The sequence below is a fragment of the Borostomias antarcticus genome (assembly GCF_949987555.1).
Source record: "Borostomias antarcticus genome assembly, chromosome: 21".
NCBI lineage: Eukaryota > Metazoa > Chordata > Actinopteri > Stomiiformes > Stomiidae > Borostomias > Borostomias antarcticus.
In genome coordinates, this window is record NC_140254.1 from 15,300,010 (window position 1) to 15,317,171 (window position 17,162).

At 46.4% G+C, this 17,162-nt stretch overlaps 1 protein-coding gene across 1 annotated transcript; it reads left to right on the forward strand.

Moving 5' to 3' along the window:
- Positions 1-429: 429 nt before the first annotated feature.
- On the forward strand, positions 430-16,984 carry LOC311322849 (uncharacterized protein; the record flags this gene model as incomplete). Its single annotated transcript, XM_084454967.1, has 10 exons — positions 430-933; positions 1,182-1,265; positions 3,090-3,223; positions 7,374-7,466; positions 12,197-12,263; positions 15,613-15,780; positions 15,956-16,095; positions 16,191-16,313; positions 16,448-16,499; positions 16,980-16,984. Exons 1-10 carry the CDS (start codon positions 483-485, stop codon positions 16,982-16,984), a joined length of 1,317 nt encoding a protein of 438 aa, XP_084311093.1. The 5' UTR covers positions 430-482.
- Between the last annotated feature and the right edge of the window lie 178 nt (positions 16,985-17,162).

Below are 17,162 nucleotides of genomic sequence, written 5' to 3' on the forward strand. Positions count from 1 at the left end.
GAGAGGCAGGAAAAGAGACGGGAAGAGAGGCAGGAAAAGAGACGGGGAGAGAGACAGGAAAAGATGCAGGAAAAGAGACAGGAAGAGAGACCGGGAGAGAGACAGGAGGAGAGACAGGAAGAGAGACAGGAAGAGAGATGGGTAAAGAGACAAGAGAGATAGGGAAAGAGACAGGGAAAGAGAGCGGAAGAGAAGCAGGGAAAGAGACAGGAAGAGAGACAGGGAAAGAGACCGGAAGAGAGACAGGGAAAGAGACCGGAAGAGAGACAGGGAAAGAGACCGGAAGAGAGGCAGGAAAACAGGCCTCTAGAGAATCGGGAAAGGAGACAGGGAAAGAGACAGGAAAAGAGACAGGAAGAGAGACAGGAAAAGAGATTGGAAGAGCGATAGGGAAACAGACCTCTAGAGAATCGGGAAAGGAGACGGGGAGAGAGACAGGGAAAGATGCAGGAAAGGAGACAGGAAGACATGCGGGAAGAAAGATGGGGAGAGAGACAGGAAAAGATGAAGGAAGACATGCAGGAAGAGAGACTGGAAAAGAGACTGGAAGGGAGACAGGAAAAGAGATTGGAAGAGAGACAGGAAAAGAGACGGGTGAAGAGACAGGAGAGACAAGAGAGATGGAGAAAGAGACAGGGAAAGAGAACGGAAGAGAGGCAGGAAAACAGACGTCTAGAGAACCGGTAAAGGAGTCTGTTGTTAGTTTGATCTCCGAGAGACCCAGCGAGGAGAGCAATGAGAATGACCCGGTCACAGGGAGAGAGACCGGCGAGATCATAGAGACCATCATTGCACCTAAGACGAGGAAAAGAGGAACACCTGGGAAAGGAAATGCCGGTAAAGATAGAGGCAAGAGTGGGACCTGCAAAAAGAGGAAGCTAATGACTAACTCTGATACACTGGAAAGAAATACCAGCAAGGTGTTGGAGAAAGGTGTGTATTATGAGTGTTTTCCTGTATGGCATAATCTGTGTGTGTGTGTGTGTGTGTGTGTGTGTGTGTGTGTGTGTGTGTGTGTGTGTGTGTGTGTGTGTGTGTGTGTGTGTGTGTGTGTGTGTGTGTGTGTGTGTGTGTGTGTGTGTGTGTGTGTGTGTGTGTGTGTGTGTGTGTGTGTGTGTGTGTGTGTGTGCGTGCTTGTTTCTGAAGCATGTTGCAGTGTTGACACTGTGCTTTTCCTGCAGTGACTCCTCCCGCTCCTCCCATGTCCACTGTATCCAGCCATCTGTGGAAATACCTGAAGCAGTCCCCACGAGAACCTGTTATTGGTCAGTACCGTACCAATCCGTGATATAGTTTTATCGGTCGCACATTAGATGCAATGATGCAGCATATAAGGCTTCATTCAACCTTCATAAAAGCACTACTTAAATGTGTTTTTTATTTTCCATCACACAATCCTCTTTCTCTGACCGGCACAACTCACAGTTCCCACAGTAGCAGGGTTTTTAAAATAACTTCTGTATTTAAAGCAATACATCGCAATATTTGGACCTTTACAAACATGTCTGGTGCTAATTCTCCAATTAGATTTACTAAAGGTAAGCTGAATCGTCCAAACAGTTTACTCAGAAAGATAATAAATTGACATTTATTACCTTTAAAAAAAAAAAACCCCGGGACGCAGCATTCAGTCGAAGTGCGCATGCGCAACGTTGTGCTTAAACAACACAGTAGTAGATAACTATTCCAGCGTCTATGGATATCATGCATTTTCTAGCTAAATGATATCATGGCGGAGGTGAGAAAACCGAAGCGAAACATCAGAAAACGCTAAGTATTGCTTTAAAGTAATGATCTAAAGCTTTTTGATGTCTGTTTCGCCGCTATCTATTGTCGATTGTTGACAGTAATGATTCAGCTGATTCCCCATTCGCAAAAGCCTTTCCATTTGCAGCATTGCCAAGTTTTGTGAATTGGGTGTCTGAGGCGACATTCCCACACAATATTCATTAGCGGTGCACAGGTCAAACAAGGTCATGCATGTTTGCACAGGTAAACTTGTTGCCTTTCAGCTACATCACTGTTCAGGTCATTCACTTGAATCGTGTAGGGCCAGAGTTTTTTTTAAAGGGGGGGGCTGAGTGAGTGAGGAGAGAGGACTGCGCAGTAGGCATCAGATTTCACTTATGAAATGATGAGAATAAGAGAGAAGGCTAGGAGTGGCATGTGGCTCGGGAGGTAGAGCGGCCAGCTGGGGATCGCAAGGTCCCTGGTGCGATCCCAGCTTCCGGAGTGTGCTGAAGTGTCCTTAAGCAAGACTCTTTACCCCAAAATCGCTCACGTGCAGCATGGTGACCCAGTACTGTCGCATTACAGCAAGAAGGTCTCTGGGCCTGTCTGTGCGGGGTTGGCATGTTTTCCTCGTATTCACAAGGGTTTCTTCCCAAAGACCTGGACTGAGCACTTGGGACTTTTTCCCACGGGCATCATGAACGATGGCTGCCCACTGCTCCTGGCTGCCCCTGGAGGAGGACAGCTGGGATGGGAGAAATGCAGGGAACGATTTCCACCGGCGAGCCCAGAAAGTTGCATGTGTGTGTTGTGTGCGGTGTCGCCGCTCACTGAATGTAATGTGTGATCGTTGTGTGGCCAAATAAAGACTCCCCCTTAGTGTCCGGTAATTTAATTGTAAAAAATTATTTATTTACTTTTTTTATTTTAAAAGAGTTTTAGAGTAGAGTTTTTACCACTTATCGCCAAAGGCAATGAAACTGAAATCTTCGCAATTAACACTTTAAATACTGAACCGTGACTGAAAATATATAGTGAGGAATTAACAGTACAACCCTGGGGAGAGTCAACCCGGTAGATTTCGAACATTGTATTTCACAAAGCATGTGCGAAAACACACAGGGTTGACGCGAACACGGACGGGAAGGGGAGGGTCAACCCCGAGTTCGCCCTGGGTTTACTCACGCCAGTTTGAAGTCGTCAGTCAGAAAGCGTCTTATAACTGTCATGTATGGTGTTACCAATTGTCACAAAACAATTGAATGTCGTTTTAGAACTAGTTAGACTGCTTAAAACCATCTCAGCTGTTGTATGTGAAACCCGGCTTTACACAATATGTTATCAACCTCTCTCTCCAGGCCTTAGCATGCTGATTGAGTGCCACAGTGAAGGACACAGCCCCATCTACCTGTGTGAGGGGTGTCGTTGGAAAGGCGATACGAAAGGAATCGTCCATCATGTGACCTCACCCACCCACTACTTGGCCTACGTGGTGAGACCACCATCCTATTTGTGTGTGTGTATTGCTCCTGTGTGTCTCAGCTCACTAACTGACGGGCTTACCTGCTAAGTAAACTCCCGCTGGCCTGTGAATTTGTGACTCGATCCTCAATGTGTCAGGGATGCATACCATGTCTCTTTTTGCATGTCAATTTGCATGACTTGTGTGAATGTCACGTAAACAGAAAGAGAAGTCTCATTGCTTAACACATCATCCCTTTGACATTCTACTTAATATGAATAAGGTTTAATGGCCACCGGTAGATCGAGAGCTTTGCCTTTTGGTCTATCTTCGTCCCCACCCTCACCTATGGTCATGAAGGATGGGTCATGACCGAAAGAACAAGATCACGGATACAAGCGACCGAAATGAGTTTTCTCCGGAGGGTGGCTGACAGATCGGGTGAGAAGTTCAGTCATCCGGGAGAGACTCAGAGTAGAGACGCTGCTCCTTTGCGTCGAAAGGAGCCATTTGAGATGGTTCGGACCAGGTGGCGGGACTACATCTCCACACTGGCCTGTGAGCGGCTAAATATAAAGGCAGAGCTGGTTGATGCTGCTAGGGAAAGGGATGTCTGGGGCCCCCTGCTGGAACTGCTGCCTCCACGACCCGACCCCGGATAAGCGGATGACGATGGATGGACGATGGATGGATGGTTAATGGCCACAATTCAACATGGCTTCCTCTTAATGTCAGCACAATGCTGCGTCAACAGGACGTGAGGTCTCATTGCTTAACGCATCATCCCTTTGACATTCTAATTAAAATGCATACTCCACAAGGTTGAATGGCCACAATTTAACATGGCTGCGCTCAACGTAATTGCAACGTCGCGTAAGCAGGAAGTGGGGTCTAATTGCTTAATGCATAGGGCAGGCAATGACATTTTGTCCAGAACTAACAAAAGAGCAGCTGTATGTACACCCATCAGCCATAAGCCAGGCTAGACATGGCCTGGTTTCACATTACATGTGTTTGCATCCCTGATGTGTGGTGTCGAGAGATCTGAAACTTCCCTAGGAGGTCTGAGATCTCCTGGTGCAACTTCTCCGCTTCAACTTTCTCCTCTTCAGCTCTCTCCTCAGCTTTCTCCTCTTCAACTTTCTATTCACGCTGGCTCTCCACGGATCCCAGGGGTAGTAGAGATATTATCTGAGGCTCATTATGATTCGGCCCAGGAGTCGCAGGTTGAGGATGAGGAAAGTGGAGGCGGGGATGGAGAGGTAAAACAAGGGCAGGCCATTGGGCCTTCAGGGGCAGCCCAGGAGCGAGAGGTGTTTGGGAGCCGTAAAGAGCAGGCTCGGCCATCAGAGATAACCACCCCAAGAGGCACTGAAATGGAGACACTGGATCCTAAGGTGACATCAGCAGACAGACCTAGACACACACATAAAAAGGGTAGGAAAGAAAGAAAGCATGGATCGGAACGCACCAGGAGAAACAGGGAGACCGAGAAAAGGGAAAAGAAGTCAAGACCGTGATCCCAAATCAGTGTTCCTGAACTCCCGGCCAGCTCCCAGTTTGAAAGACGGGTCATGCCACCAGAGAAAAGAAGAAAAGTTCATGGAAAGGAGAAGTGGAAAATTCCTTAAGCAATTTTTACCCAAGTAGGCTATACCTGTAGCATGGTGATAATAGAGGTTATAGCATGATGTGTTTGTATTTGATTGGTTGATGTAAAATGACCCAGGACTAGGTGGCAGGACTACATCTCCGCACTGACCTGGGAGCGGCTAAAGATTCCCCAGGAAGAGCTGGTGGATGCTGCCAGGGAAAGGGATGTCTGGGGCCCCCTGCTGGAACTGCTGCCTCCGCGGCCCGACCCCGGATAAGCGGATGAAGATGGATGGATGGATGTAAAATGATGCAAGGAAACTGGGAGGAGAGAGGCAGGCTTAGGGTAGAGTATAAAACATTGATACACGGAAGAATCTTGGGACTCCAACGGCCACCTTTTTCACCAATTGGATCGAGTCCCGCAACTCTAAACCTTAGAACGATGGACAAATTGGAAGGATTGGATGAAGCCAAACTGAACAACTCAACTGACTGTCTGAACAACTAACTAAGGTTTTTACCCCTCTCTCTCTATCCCTCTACACCAATTAGTTGCTTAAATCTGTAGAGCCTTGCGGTGTAGAAACCTGCAGAGCTGCCAGACCTGGTATTAGATTGGTAAGGGTCTGGTAGTGACATAACGGTGTCTGAGGTGAGGGTGGTTATTGATCATTATATAATTTTTAGTCAGTTAAGAACCTTTGGTGAAGAACCTTTGCAACAACAGAGTGAGGCAATCCATCTCTATGTCGGATGAACGGGGTGAAGAGGTCGTGAGAGAGACTGGTTGTATGTTTTCCAACTGTGACATGCACGGATGGGGCCATCCCCACTCTAAGCGAATCTCTCGAACAGTAGTGGGGAACATGATCAAGGTCAGTGTCCGGTAACACAACAAACCTAAGATTTCCGAGGGACAGTTGCGCAATCTCCCTTCCGAGTAGAAGTTACATGAGCACACATTCATAGTTCCCCCTGGTGCAATAAGAACTTGAGATCAGTCTGCACACACAGCTTTTTTGCCCTCTACGAAGCGGTTTCCGCCTCTCACTCCCCGACTGTCAGAAGAGGAAGTTGTGCTCACACAATATCAGGGCATTGGCTCAACGTTCAAAACTGGACAGTCAAGTAGGCCATACTTTAGATTCTCTCTCCAACCAGTTATCCATCTATACTATGTTGATTTTAATTGGATTTGATTATATCCCATATATTGCATATATCTGCCTAGCAATAACTCTATCCTTCTCTATTATTCTAAATAAAACGCATATTGAGCATTATAAAATGTTAATCATCTCATGTCAATTTACTGTTAATTTAATGGATTAGCCATTTTGTGGGGAAGACAATTAGGTACTTCAGGTCATGTAAAAGTTAGGTGATGCATACTATAATTCTTATCAGTTGCCTCTGCTAGTAAATAACACACCCTTAGGACTAAAGTATACTAGTCGTTAAAACCATACCCAGCAACCACACCAACATTGATCTCACAGAGAAGAGCAGTCGTTAACCAGTAGCAACCCCTGACGGTATCTCCCTTCTCAGCTCATTGGGGGGGTGCTGTGGGGGTGGGAGCAGGGTGGAGACTGGGATGTAGACTGTTAGCGGACTGGGCAAGTCTTCTCATCCTGCCTAAGTAGGCTATCAGAAACCCGCACTTGCGGAGAACCAGGTGGGCTGATAAACGACACTTTGAACGTAGGGCAGAGCGGACCCTTGTATTAAGGGCACCGGAGACATTTTTGGCATCCCTGGGTGGGCACGACTGAGGTCACGAGCTGGGGCACAGAACCGCTGACAGACCCTGACCACAGGAGCGGTCTCACAGTGACCAAACAGCTAAAAGGAGTGGAGAACCCCTAGCTGGAGAGGTCATAAAAAAAGGAAACAACTGCAAGAGGAGTTTCTAATTGAATCACCAAGAGGACTGGTAAAGAGAAAAGAGCCATTGAAAGTCAGCTGGAAGAAAAGCTGCCAGCAGAGGGAGCGGCTGCAGAAACAGCTCCCCGGAAAGTGGTTGAAGGAGTGAGGGGCTTAAGGAACCTAGGATAGCCCCAGCAGACAATTCTGCCCAGCCACTAATGACCTGGAAAACAGTCATCCACGTAATCTAGCCTAAGGATTTACGCTAAGGGGAATACTGTGGATTGGCAACTCGACTAACCGACAAGAATGGCCCAGCAAATACTTTCAGACACACGTCTGGGCTGCTGCCTATGGTGGGGCCCTGGACTAACTTCAGTACAGGAATAATTGAACTGATAAATAAGTACATGAATGGGAGATCTATACTGATGGATCAAAGAAAGGACAGGACAGAAATGCTCACTGGGTGTTCATTGTATATAGGAATGGACAGGAACAAGGCTGACAGAGAGGCTACACCCCAAGTTCGGCACAAACTGGAGAAGCCACAGCATTATTGGAACGACTGCTTGAGTTAGAGAGGAGAAAAATTAAAAGAGCGCGAGTGGTCACTGATGGTTATTGCTGTACTCAAGCAATGAATGAAGACCTTGATATATGGCAAGAGTGGACATTTATTCCTCAGTGTGTGTTCTTCTCATCCCAATAACAGCAGTCAAAAAACACGGGAGGACTGAAGCCTACCAAGAAGCTGCGTAGACGCGCTCGCATATTGGAGAAGCACATGGGATGGGGAGAGGCTCAGGTCAGCACTGGGCCAGACTCTTGTCTACCTCCCTACCTACCTGTCTGTCCATCTCTAACTGTCTACATCTATACGCCTCTCTGTGAGCATTTCATTGTGCATGGTACCTGTATCTTATATATATTCTACCACTTGGCAAAGACCAGGACATCACAGGAGCAACTTGTCACAAAAAGTGTGCCTATTTTAGATTTTAAGATGACAGAAAGAAAAGACACACTCAAGCTCTCGATGCTGGGCGATTGATTTTGACGTTTCGGCCGAGTGCGGTTTCTTTTCTTTTTCTAGTATATTTCACCCTTTACCTAGCCTGGTATGACCATCCCGTTCTTGCAAGCTCACATTCTGTTTCACTAACGCAGAACGATCTGGCCTTCGCCTCCTCGAGAGCGATTATCCCAAAATCCAGACCATACCAGGCCAATCAGGGACTGCGTTTTAACTGCTGTTCCGTACCACAATGGAAAGCAGGCCCTGATTGGTTCTTGTCCCTGCCGCTCGCTGAACAAACATGGCGGCTCCCGAAGCAACGAGTGGTAACATCATGGATGTATTAATAGAACTGGATACAGCCACTCCATTCACTGACCGCTATCAACAATGAAGCCCTATTGAACCGCGCCATCTTGGCAAATTTGTAGTCATTTGACCATTTCCGGTGACTTTTGTACTTGCACAGTTGAGCTTTTCTGTCCGACGCGCGTCCACGTCCACGGTCAACGTTGACCGCTTCTAGCTATCGAATGGCCGACTGGTGTAAGATGGATAGCCTAACGTTAGAGAGATAAATGTAGGCTATGGTTATGTTAATAAAGCTAACAATGATGTTGTAACATGCATGCAGCACTGCCGATCTGAACGATTGATTCATTATTACCATGGATCGGTATTGGGATTGATCAAGGGCGAGTGTGAAATAGCAGCCATGAACTCAGCCGGTTATCCGAGATGCGGTAGCAGCGGCCAAAGCTCCTGCTGGCGGGGAGTGAAGCTCTTCAACTCGCCGGTCACTGGCTCCCTGGAGGAATTTAGCCTGGCTGCAATAACGTTATCGCGAACGGAATGAATACCATCTACTAGCAAACAAAACATGTTCAGTTATATTTAACCTGTTAAAACTAAGATGCCTGGATGAAAAAATAATTTATCCAATGGATATATTTTACAAAAACAGGTTCATATGCAAGCCGGTTTTCATTGCTAAATCAAAGCGGGGAGAGCCGAGAACGTGCGTGGACGCGCGTAGGACAGAAAAGCTCAACTGCGCAAGTACAAAAGTCACCGGAAATAGCAAAATGACTACAAATCTAGCCAAGATGGCGCGGTTCAATAGGCCTTCACTTTAGATTTCGAATCCTGGGGGCTTGGGTAACATTAACGCTAGAAGAATAAATGCAGCTATAAGTGCAGTTATTGCAGAAATAGACTTAATCACAACACTTAAACAAGAACAAGAGTATGCACTAGCGGAGTTTCTCAGTGGAAAATACGTTTTTGCCGTTCTTCTGACTGGATTTGGCAAAAGTTTGCTGAACGCTGATTGGCTGAAGGTGTTTGTCTGTCAAGGCAAGTACCCCCGCCCACATAATCGCTCTCTATGGGGCAAAGGCCAGACCGATATTGCGGAGCGAAGCAGTGAGCTCGCTAGATCGGGATGGTCATACCAGGCTAGGGATGGGAATTGATAAGATTTCAGCGATTCTGATTCAATTTTCGATTCTGCTTATTGATCCGATTCCTTATCGATTCTCTTATCGATTCTCATTGGGCAAAAAAGAGTACAAACAGGTTTATAAACATTAGTTTTCTTTTATATGTACTACTTTAAACATGCCAATTACAGTGCTGTTTTTAGGTGTATTCACCTTGAACTAAAAATAAAACTGACAAACAAATCAGTATTTTTTCAGACCGACTACCACCACCCTGACTCTGAACGTCATCATCTAAATTACATGGATGGAAATGGAGATTATTCATATAGTGAAAGCTGGTTTACACAATTAAACAAATGGCACTAACACAATAGACAGGGACTCTGGAGGAATTTACCTTCGACTACACTAATGTTAGCTGCACTGCTGTCGTCATTCCGGAGCGCATCAAAAACGGGACATTCCTGCAAAGTTATCGCATGCTGTGTGGCCAAATGTTTTTGCATAATTGTAGTATTTCCCCCCTTTAATGAGGTTTTTGCAAGCATTGCAAGTGGCCGTGTTTTCATCTTGTCGCGTGAAATGTAACCACACTTTCGAACGTTTATGCCTAGACGACATGCACATTTAATAGTTTACTTAAGAAACCTAAGGCACTTCCTGACATCCTGTTCAATTCCGTCGTAATCTAAACACATTCCGTTTAAAGGGATTATAGACTGTCCAAGCCTCTCAAATGTTTCCCCCAAAGTAAGGCTATTCTAAACACAGCTGACTTCTACTATTAGAGTGACTATTAAAATATACTACACACTTGGAATAGGAACTTATAGTTTACAAGTAATAGGCCTACATTCATATATTATTTATTCCTCCTCACATTTATTGTGGTTTGCCTGCATCTTTAGGTCACTGGATGGTAGTCAGTAGATAACCAGGCCAGGTCCAGCTTGACTTATATGCGTGGCTGGCTTGTTTCTGTTCAGGACTGGTAGGACGGAAGCTAGTCATGCCACTGAAATAGCTGTGAATTGAAATTACATTAAATAATGTCAGATAAATTAAGATAAGTCTTGTCGCCTGGACACAAAAGTTCCAATGCTTCCAATGCTAATCCAGCACAATAAGAGCGGGATAGCCAGTTAGCTCATGAGCTCACAACAACTAGCAGCATCTTCCATAACATTAAAGGTAGGGGTCAGTGGCTAAAGCAGTTATGATGATAACATACAGTCATCCCAGCCAAGACTCCGGTCTCCCGGGTGCGAGTCCAATGCTTTCACCACTTCTCTACTTGTGGAGTGGAGATCGAGGGGTTGGTTTTGGTGTCCTCCTTCCAGTCCCTAGTGTGGGTTGGGACAGGATCTGACCTATAAGGCAAGGGGTAAAGGTCGGAGTGAAAGGATGAACATGTGGAGATTTGGGATATAGTCCCATAAAATCATCCCCATTGGGTCTTGAACCCCGATCTCCTGGGTGGGAGTCCAATGCTCTCACCACTACTCTACTTGTGGAGTGGAGATCGGCAGGTTGATTTTGGTGTCCTTCTTCCAGTCCCTAGTGTGGGTTGGGGTTAGAATAAGGGTTGGGGTTGAGATGGGATCTGACCTATAAGGGAAGGAGTGTGGGTTGGGGTTAGAATAAGGGTTGGGGTTGGGACAGGATCTGACGTATAAGGCAAGGAGTAAAGGTCGGAGTGAAAGGATGAACATGTGGAGGTTTGGGGTATAGTCCCATAAAATCATCCCCCTGATCTCCCGGGTGGGAGTCCAATGCTTTCACCGCTACTCTACTTGTGCAGTGGAGATCGGCGGGTTGATTTTGGTGTCCTTTTTTATTTTGGTGTGCTGGGACTACTGCCTCTTGTGGTGGCAACAGAGAAATGCAGGTCAACATTGACCGGAGGGAGGGAGGGAGTGATAACCGGACAAACGCTATCCTAGGTCCGCTGGCTTATGCTGTGTTCACACCGGGCGCGGCGAGAAAATACGCGGCGCCCAGTTTGCCCAATCTCGCCGCGGGATCAATGGGTCGCTGCGCGAATCCGCCGCCGAAAGTTCAAAAATTTTAACTTTTGCTAATGTCGCCGTGCGGCGAATCCTGACCGCCGAGCCACCGAGTTCACGCAAATTGTATTGACTTTCTATGTAAACTCACCGCGCCGCAGGAAATATTTGTGCCCGGTGTGAACACAGCATTACAGTCACGCACAAAAAGGGATGAATCCCAGACGAAAACTTAATACTACAACTGTATCAACTGTAGTTTTAATGAGGCAGATATAGCCTAGTTGTGGTACATATGGTTTGGTGAGTCAAAAGATAACTGATTCTGCCGGGGAGTCGGAATTCGGCACAACACCCCGCCACCATCATTTCGAGAATACAGTGTTTCTTCCATGACTGACAATTCTTGACCACATAAATGATGCGCATGGTCGTTAAAGATAGCATACGATGATTGGTCGTGGTCATTCGTGTAGTGTAGCCAGTGTCTCCACGATGCAGCAAGAATTTATGGAACTGTGATCGCCCAATCTGACGGTCACTATGGTGACCATCGTGAAAGACAAAAATATTGTGTAGTCTGTACGTGTCATAGGTCGGTTTGCTGGGTCAAAATTTAACGTGGATCCCACTATAGAGAGCTACTTAACTGGAAGAGGGGTGGAACGCGTCACTGCCCCTCCGCTGTCATCAGAGGCTCCCTCTTTCTCGTGTAGGCTGGTTCGCTTCTCTGGTCACGCCACTTCCACCGTACTCCACTGTCCACGTCTGCTGCTCATTTGCACAGCACCTGATGAAATATCTGAGGGAAAGGAGAAACCCCCCAAATTGCCCACACCTGTGTGCGAATAAATCCAAACGCCCAGTACACCGCTAGCATGGTCGACACAGCAGTGTTCTAATTAGGACTGTACCCTACTATCTATGCACACCCACTTGTCACCCTGTGACGTTACTTTTTACCTGTCTGTCTTACTCTTTACCTATCTGTCTGTATCCAGCCATCTCCCTGTCTCTGACTGACCTGCCCATCTGTCTCTATGCTAAACCCCCATGTACCCGTCTTCAGGCAGTGGATGTGTTTGATGATCTTCACAGCTCCATAAGGAACTTGGACGACGAGTCTTTTGATGAGGGTAAGACCTGCCATCCTTCAATCATCATGTTATGCTTCTGTGTTGCTGCATCCAGTGCTGCGTGACGAGACACTCTATGTAAACTCATATCTTAGCTGCTGTACACACAACATGCAGTTGTTCAGCCTCTCCTAAAAAAGATGAACCATCCCTGCCCAAGAATTATAGGCCCATATAAAATTGCCTATGATTGTCTCAAAAACCATGGAAAAAGTTGTTGCCAAACAGCTCACTGCTGTTTTGAATGCTTACTCCATTTTTGATAAATACCAGTCAGGTTTCAGTCAGAAACATTCTAGGGAAACGGCTCTTCTCAAATGACATCAGAAGATCCTCTGATGTGGGTGAATGCTGTATTCTGGTGCTACTAGATTTTAGCGCAGCTTTTGATACAGTAGTAGATCACCTCATCCTGATCGAAACGCTTAGGCAGTGGGAGGGTATTGATGAATCTAGGCAGAAATGTCTGTATAACGAGTCTTAATGTCTGTATAATGAGTCTTAAAGTCAATGTAAGCTGATTTTGTCTGTTTGCTCTCACATGGACACGGTGTAAATGTGGAATGGTAGGGATGGAAGGAGACAGCTGCGCTGCTTCTGGGGCCGTGGGTCAGGAGGTCACCTTAGGGCATCACAGGAGGGGGAAGTTCCCCCCGGGGTGTCCGTTGCGTCTCTCCAGAATCTGTTGTCCATTGTGGAACCATATTTTTGGCTTTTGGCGTTGTTCTTCTTCTGTTGCTCTGCGTTGTGTATTTTTGTAAGTCTTAATAAATGTTCAGCAAATCTAATATGGACTACGATGTTAATAGCCGCCTTGTTGTGATGGTCATTGATGAAATCACCCAACACGGGATTGGAAGCGGCAAACAATGATTTATTGGACAGACTTAAGCTCACATGTTACAGTCCCTGTCTCTCCCTGTCTATCGGCTGGCTGGAGCTGTGGGCAGAAAACGAGGCCTCAATCTTCTTCCCTACTCCCCAGCTTGATCTAATCGGGGCTGGGCAACCACAGGCACACAGAGTCTACCGCATCCCAAAATCAAGGTCTCAAGGTTAAATCAAGACACGAAATAGTATTCTCTTGCTGCACCCCCACACCTCCCTTAAAGGACAATGCTCGTTTTTGACAACCTGGACCTTATTTACGACATATTATAAGACGTTTGACTCACCGAGATCACTTTGGTGTAGTTCGGAGGCCTGTAGAAGAAATTAAAAATCCAGCGCGAGCCAGTATATCCATGTAATGGCGGTGGTGGGGGCAACGAGAATGCAGCTTCTAAAAATCTATTTTCTGCTGCGAAACGGTTGTTTTCATCAATCTGTCTTGATGAATCGCTAGTTGTGCTTACGTAGAGCATAACTGTTGTGGTTTTCACATGCCATGATCTTTAGAAACGTCTTTCGAAACGAAATAGCTTCCTCACTTGCTCCAGCACTAATGCGCACAGCGCGTAATCGTTGCTCCAGCACGCTGTGCGCATGCGTGCTGGAGCAAGTGAAGAAGCTATTTCGTGTCTAAAGACGTTTCTAAAGATCATATTACAGAGGCATGTGAAATACCACAACAGGCCTATGCTCTCTATGTAAGCACAACTAGCGATTCATCAAGACAGATTGATGAAAACAACCGTTTCGCGGCAGAAAATAGATTTTTAGAAGCTGCATTCTCGTTGCCCCCACCACCGCCATTACATGGATATACTGGCTCGCGCTGGATTTTAAATTTCTTCTACATGCCTCCGAACTACACCAAAGTGATCTCGGTGAGTCAAACGTCTTATAATATGTCGGAAATAAGGTCCAGGTTGTCAAAAACGAGAATTGTCCTTTAAGGTCTAGTGTAGTCAGATTGGCTCTCCGGAGGGGCCCTACTGTCACAAGATGCGTAGCCTGTCAGGCACAAGGGGCATGAGCTGTCATCCACCATCTGAAGTCTCAATCCCACTGATTGTTTGGCCAGTGGTACTTTTATGACAATCTATGAAAAGGAGGATGGGGGCCCCCCCTGTGATGTCCCAGCGTGGCCTCTTAACCCCCGGCCCCAGCACAGCACAACTGTCTCCTTTCATCCCTACCACTGCACATTTAGACCGTCCACATGAGAACAGAAACACACAAACAGCTTTACATTGACTTTAAGACTCTGTAGACTTTTACCTATATTCTTCAATATGATCTCAGCCTCAGGCTTAGCTTGGATATTCAGTGTGAACTTGGTGTCCTGACCACATGGCACATGGTGTGAGCGCATTCTGACAGTCACGTGAAAAGCACCACTAGGTTGAACAACCAGTGGGATTGAGACGTCAGGTTCTGGGTGACAGGCCCCACATTTATGACAGTATGGTCCCTTCTCGGCCAATCTGGCTTCACTAGGCCTAAAGAGGCGTATGGGTGGGGCGAGAGAGTACTGTTTAAAGTCTCGACCAAACCGTGAGACTTTGATTGTGAATGCGGTAGACTCTCGGTATTCGTGGCGGCCAACAGCCCCATACGCTGATAACAATGAGCGGGGGAGTACAGGAAGAGGACGATAGGCCTCGTCTTCGGCCACAGCTGCAGCCAGCAGAGAGACCGGGAGAGACAGGGACTGTTCCATGTGAGTGAATCTCTGTATAATAAATCATCTTCCGCCGCTTCCAATCCCGTGTTGGGTGATTTCATCAGTGATTATCACATCATCAACAGGCAATTAACATTGTGGTTCATGATTAGATGGTGCTGCAATTCTTTATTAAGGCTTATAAAAAAAAATGACAACGCAGAGCAACAAAGAAGACATCAAAAGCCAACAGTATCTCTGACTGGTTCTCCTCCTATGTCTCCGATAGGAGTTTCTCTGTGTCAGTTGGTCCTAAGGTCTGAAGCTACTGCCCTGTCTTGTGGTGTGGGTTCAGTTTTGGGTCCCATCTTGTTTATGTTGCTTTATGTTTCCCCTACGGCTGATTATTAGCTAATTTAAAGATGTCTCTTATCACTTCTACGCTGATTTTCAGCTGTACATATATTTTAAGCCAGATAAGACTGATAAGATGTCTGTTTTACCTGACTTGAGTGCTGTTAAGGATTGGATGGCCAACAATTTCCTTCAGCTTAACACTGACAAGACTGAGGTTCTTGTTATTGGCCCAGATAATGTCACCTCTAAAGTTCTTCAATGTATGGAGCTTGTTTTTTTTTTTTTTACTTTTTTTTGTAAGTACTATTTTCCACATGTTAAGCGTTTTGTGACCCTGATAAATGGATACTTAAATAATCCCTGTGGAGGAAATGCTTGGGGTGCCTATTTTTTGTGTTCATCACATCCTGTAAAGCTCTACTTTGTGTTGGGATGTCACCTCAGTCTTGAAGAAGGTCAAGGAGGCCGTGTCGAAGCAGAATGAGAGCCCCGTACCCCAGCTTGTGATCCCTGACCCTCAGCCTCAGGAAGTGGAGGAGGTGGACCCCACCCAGACCTTCACTGCCCTGTGGGACTACCTCAACAAGGCCTCCAGACAACAGCCTGTCATCGGTCAGCACATTGTCTGTGTGTGCACGCGCGCATGTGTGTGCTTTCTCTGTATTCATGTCTCTATGGCCCTGCAGAGCGTATGACCTTTAACCCACTACCCCCCCCCCCCTCTCTCTCTCTCTCTCTCTCTCTCTCTCTCTCTCTCTCTCTCTCAATCTCTCTCTCTCTCTCTCAGGTCTGAATACAGTGACAGAAATCCGGTCACCAGGACAACCAAGTCAAAACCAGTACTGGTGTGGCAGTTGCTCTGGGACATTTCAGCCAAATAAATACATGTATCATCTAATCTCTGCCCGTCACCGATACAGCTACATAGTGAGTGTGTTTGTGGATATGGTCACTATCCCAAAGGACAGTATTTTGATATTTTGTGGTAGTTTTTTCATCATGACTACATTCTGTGTGTGTAGAAACTGAAGCATAGCCATCTGATCCATGATTGGCCAGAGATTGCCAATCCATGGGATCGAATCAAACCGCTGCACAAACTCGCCGTAGAACTGGAGAGTAAAGAGGGTTGGGGGAAACTGCAGGTAGTTCATCACTATACTTGAGAATACACATGACTTAACCTTGTCAATCACTTTCATAAAATACTCAAATCACATGGCATACTAGAATCAATACCATTCCGAATAACTTATTCAGTTGTTAATTGGTCCTGAAGGTGAAGATGGAACATGCTGGTCCGTCATCCATGACCACCACCAGTGATGAAGGTGAGACACACGCACACACACACGCGCACACACACACACACGATCTGTGATGTAGTCTTTAATGAGTATTTGTATATTGCAGCTTCCAGAGATGCTGAGACCACCTCCATTACATCAAAGTCTGAGACCACCTCCATTACATCAAAGTCTGAGACCACCTCCATTACATCAAAGTCTGAGACCACCTCCATTACATCAAAGTCTGAGACCACCTCCATTACATCAAAGTCTGAGATCACCTCCATTACATCAAAGTCTGAGACCACTTCCATTACACCAAAGTCTGCGACCACATCCAATGCTGCAAAGTCCACAGCCAACTCAAGTATTGCGACGTCTGCAGCTACCTCCATTATAGCCAAGTCTGCAGCCATGGGCAGTACTGAAAGATCTGCAACCACGACCAGTACTTCAAAGTCTGCAGCCTCCCCAACCATGCCTGATTCTGCACAGTCTAAAACCATGCCTGATTCTGCACAGTCTAAAACCATGCCCAGTACCGCAAAGTCTATATGTCCCTCTAGTGCAGCAGCGGACCCAAGTACTGCAGCCACAGCTCTTCCTCTGCAGGAGTTGCAGGCACTCAGCCAGGTCACACGCACACCTGTTTCCTCAACCTCGGTTGCGCACGCGCCCGTGTCCAAGACTCGGGGCCGAGACAGC